At 40.3% G+C, this 4,204-nt stretch overlaps 2 protein-coding genes across 2 annotated transcripts in view; one reads left to right on the top strand and one right to left on the bottom strand.

Moving 5' to 3' along the window:
• Positions 1 to 204: 204 nt before the first annotated feature.
• The window catches only part of LOC144979191 (uncharacterized), a 17,568-nt gene continuing 13,568 nt past the window's right edge, over positions 205 to 4,204 (bottom strand). Inside the window, exon 3 of the mRNA XM_078925802.1 lies at positions 205 to 794. Coding sequence (XP_078781928.1) covers positions 205 to 794 — 590 coding nt within the window. The remainder of the gene's footprint in view (positions 795 to 4,204) is intronic.
• LOC144980048 (uncharacterized) overlaps positions 3,500 to 4,204 on the top strand; it is a gene marked incomplete in the record, with an annotated part of 213,741 nt that continues 213,036 nt past the window's right edge. Inside the window, 1 exon segment of the mRNA XM_078927523.1 lies at positions 3,500 to 3,599.

Below are 4,204 nucleotides of genomic sequence, written 5' to 3'. Positions count from 1 at the left end.
AATTCTATGCTTGGAAAGACTCTCATAAGCCGCTATTTGAACCGGGTGGGTGTGCATAGTTATTTCCACAGCCTCTAGTGGTGCACTCACTTTTAAACTTCTTAATACGTTTTGACAACTGGTGTTTTGCATTATGGTTCTCCTCTACATAAGACACGACTGCTGCGAAAGCGAAACTTTCATCAGGACCTGAATGTTTTCCCTTCATATGATTATCTTCGATTTTCTACCCTTATTCGTGTATTTGATGTGGCAGAGTTTATGGTAGTGTGCCTCTTTCGCTACTAAATCACCACCATCGATGTAGCTGATCATTGTAATATCTTTTATCAAAGTTGCTGTAGCAAGTATCTTATCTTCCATTTCCTTCGTCATTACAGCATGGAGCCTTCCTGGCCGCTTATTTTGACATATAAAACATTTTGTCCTGTTTGATTTCAACTTCTCCTTTGATTTTTGACATGCTTCCCTGATACTTCTTCTGGGTGTTGTTTCAATTGGCAATTCGGTACTCAAAGATGGATCTTGAAAATCAAAATCAGATATTGTAATGTTCGCTTCTAGTCTAAATTCATGCTTTTCTTCTTTGTTTTTCTTGTCTTGGAGGCTTTTAATTGCATTAGAGTTATATTTCACTGGACAAGACCGATGCCATTTTGCATTGTTCGATTTCAATTCTTCAAGAGTTCCATTAAGATGTGTTTTGACATTGCTATCAGCTAACGAATTGTATTGATTTAGATTTTCTAGAAAGGTTAAATATCCTTGGTCCTTGTTTGGAAGTTTAGAATTAGCTGGACAAATCAATTTTACAGATGAATCAATTTGGCAAACCAAACACTTTTTCCAGTCATTTGAGCCAATAATTTTTGTCATCGTGCATGAAAACAGCCAAACGAACAATGCTCAATATTAGGTACTATCTATATAATATGTCTGCATACATATGTTTACTTAATTTATCACTAATGGGATTCTTCTATGTCCAACTTTTTGGCGGTTATATGACCTAAATGACGTTAACACAATTTTATCAACTAGTCATTCACCTAAGGCACAATCTGTTTTGTTAGCATGTGCATATATACGATTTGCAAATCTCATGGTGAGAAAATACATTTCTCGTTGTGTATGATTTTCATAGGTAAAGCCATAATTAATACAGTACTTTACATACAATGATCAATGCCTAAAGCACGGTGGTGGTGGTGGTGGAGGGAGTGAGAGAGAAAGAGTTAGAGAAAGAGAGAGAGAGAGAGAAAGAAAGAGAGAGAGAGAGAGAGAGAGAGAGAGAGAGAGAGAGAGAGAAAGAGAGAGAAATAGAGAGAGGGAGAGATAGAGAGAGAGAGAAAGAGAGAGAGAGAGAGAGAGAGAGAGAGAGAGAGAGAGAGAGAGAGAGAGAGAGAGAACATCCCCACCATTACATTTCAATCAATGAAATAATCCTATGTAACTGTGTATAGTAATAGGATTATATCAATACCAATCCATGCTAACAAAGAGTTATAAAATGAGTCAACACCGGTTTACGTTTTATGTTTCCCTTCAAACACCACGGCCAGCCCCAATATTGGCCCATTCTAAAAATAACTTTTCGGAAACCGTCAGCCGATTGGGTAATTTCCGCCGACCCGCACCCCTCCACCCTGCTTCTACCTTCGCGCCGCTTCGTGTTTGTCACAAGGATATGTCGCATTCACACATCGGACGCCATGATAAATATTGTTGCCGATTTAAAAATATCAACTTTTATTTACTTAATTTCTTGATTCACAGACATCGCTGGAAGTGCTTCTCTATCACATTTTGTAGCCCTTGACGTGCTTTACAATCCCAGAAAGTTTCATGCTTTCATCATTCGTTTGCACAATTGAGCTATTTTTTGCCCTTAATTCCCTCTGCTAGTAACCATTCCCGGCTGGATTCGATTTGCCTCTGATCCGTTGCCTTTGTAAACTCGTAGCGTGACACTGACGCTGACCATAAAAAAAACACACACACAAAAAAACGTCAAAGGACAAGTCTTTGACCACAAAACAAAACAAATCGTGAGTTGTATTCAATCGTTCAACCAATGGGTATGATCTATAGATAGTATGCAGATGACGTCACTCAGGCCTTTGTTATTGTTTTTGCCATCCGCGTTTGTGAGTTGTTCTCACTAAACTGTATTAACCAGACTATAAAAGTTCATGGTTACACAGAGTTTGTGTGTTGGTCCATTATACTTCCGGATGGCAATGTTGTGAACTCCTTGGCCAAGCGCATTCTATCTATAGATAGTTCGAAGATGACGTCACTCAGGTCTTTGTTATTGTTTTTTGCCATCCGCGTTTATGAGTAATGCTCACTGAACTGTATTACCCGACTATAAACGTTCATGGATACACACAGTTTTGTGTGTTGGTCTGTTATACTTCCTGATGGCAATGTTATGAGCTTCTTAGCCAAGCGCATACTTTCTATATTAACTTTCCAAGTGCTCAAGTCATTGGTCACATTGCAAAATGGCTCAAAGTGACCTACTTTATGAAAAGCGTTCACAGCTTTTTAAATATCTAACATCACGATTGGTCGTTTGGTTCAGCTTGACACATGGGTATGTTTATAACTTTACTAAACAAAGCAGCGTGTTTACATTTGTTAAGATATATACAATCGTTGGATAGCAACAAATCATGTGATTCATGACCTGGTTGGAAGTTAACATGAATATAGATAGTATGCGCTTGGCTAAGAAGCTCATAACATTGCCATCCGGAAGTATAACGGACCAACACACAAAACTGTGTGTATCCATGAACGTTTATAGTCAGGTTAATACAGTTCAGTGAGCATTACTCATAAACGCGGATGGCAAAATATAACAACAAAGGCTTGAGTGACGTCATCTTCGAACTATCTATAGATCGCTCCCATTGGATCATTCCCCCCCCCCCCCCCTTTAACAACTCACTAGGCGGTGCCTCCTTCCTTCAGAGCCATTGGGCCCATGGAGCTGGGGTTTATCCCAGTTTTTATAGCGTGAAATGGACAACAGTAATTGCTTGGTATCCTTTGGATAGGACGCTAGTTTAACACAAAGCACTTTCCGCCAAATCTAACAGACTCGGCTACCTATAGATAGTATGCGCTCGGCTAAGAAGCTCATAACATTGACATCCGGAAGTATAACGGACAACACACAAAACTGTGTATCCATGAACATTTATAGTCTGGTTAATACAGTTCAGTGAGCATTACTCATAAACGCGGATGGCAAAAAACAACAAAGACCTGAGTGACGTCATCTTCGAACTATCTATAGGGCAATATCCACAATATTATATGCTCAAAGCACTTTACTCCGGCTCCCAAGCCAACAGCAAGACTTAACGAGTAAGACGAGACATAGCGCCTGTTATGCACTGTTTCATTTTTTTTTTCTTCTCTCCCACAGATACAAGGCTGATCCCGACCAGGTACTCATTTTACACCCAACCGAGTGCGGTGAGTTAAGAGCCTTTTCCAAGGACTATAACCTCTTCACCGCTCAGGGCAGGACTGGACTCTCACTGGAAATCTATCGGCGAGCGTAATACCACCAGACAACCATAGCCGTATTGGAGTTAAAGTGAGACAACGTAAGTAAAATATATAAAAATAACAAAATTCCCTCTATAGATAGTTCGAAGATGACGTCACTCAGGCCTTTGTTATTGTTTTTGCCATCCGCGTTTGTGAGTTGTTCTCACTAAACTCTATTAACCAGACTATAAAAGTTCATGGTTACACAGAGTTTGTGTGTTGGTCCGTTATATTTCCGGATGGCAATGTTGTGAACTCCTTGGCCAAGCGCATTCTATCTATTAATCCCGCAGGGAAAATTTGTCTCAAGGGTCTATTCCAAGGGCAGACTGGAATAACCCAGGCTTCAGCCGCAGTGCAGCGCCGCAACGTGAGCTAGGGAGAGGTGACTTGCTCAATCAAGGTCGCACAGAGCAGCGGCGGGTGATCGAACTCGGTGCCTTTGGGGCTCGAATCAAAGTCCGCACCGCTGAGCCACGTTTTGAAAGGGTTAATTCACGACAGTTTCTATAATTGCTAATTTTAGATCGGCATTGTTGTTCGATTTTTGTCTTTGATTCTATCCCCAATCAAGCATAAACAAACATTACCCACCGATCTATTTATTATTTTTTTCAAAGGTTGTTGTCGGAGCGGA

Source organism: Berghia stephanieae, chromosome 9, assembly GCF_034508935.2.
Source record: "Berghia stephanieae isolate SIO BIC M18660-M18661 chromosome 9, UCSD_Bste_1.3, whole genome shotgun sequence".
Lineage (NCBI taxonomy): Eukaryota > Metazoa > Mollusca > Gastropoda > Nudibranchia > Aeolidiidae > Berghia > Berghia stephanieae.
This window is presented reverse-complemented; position numbering and strand designations above follow the sequence as displayed.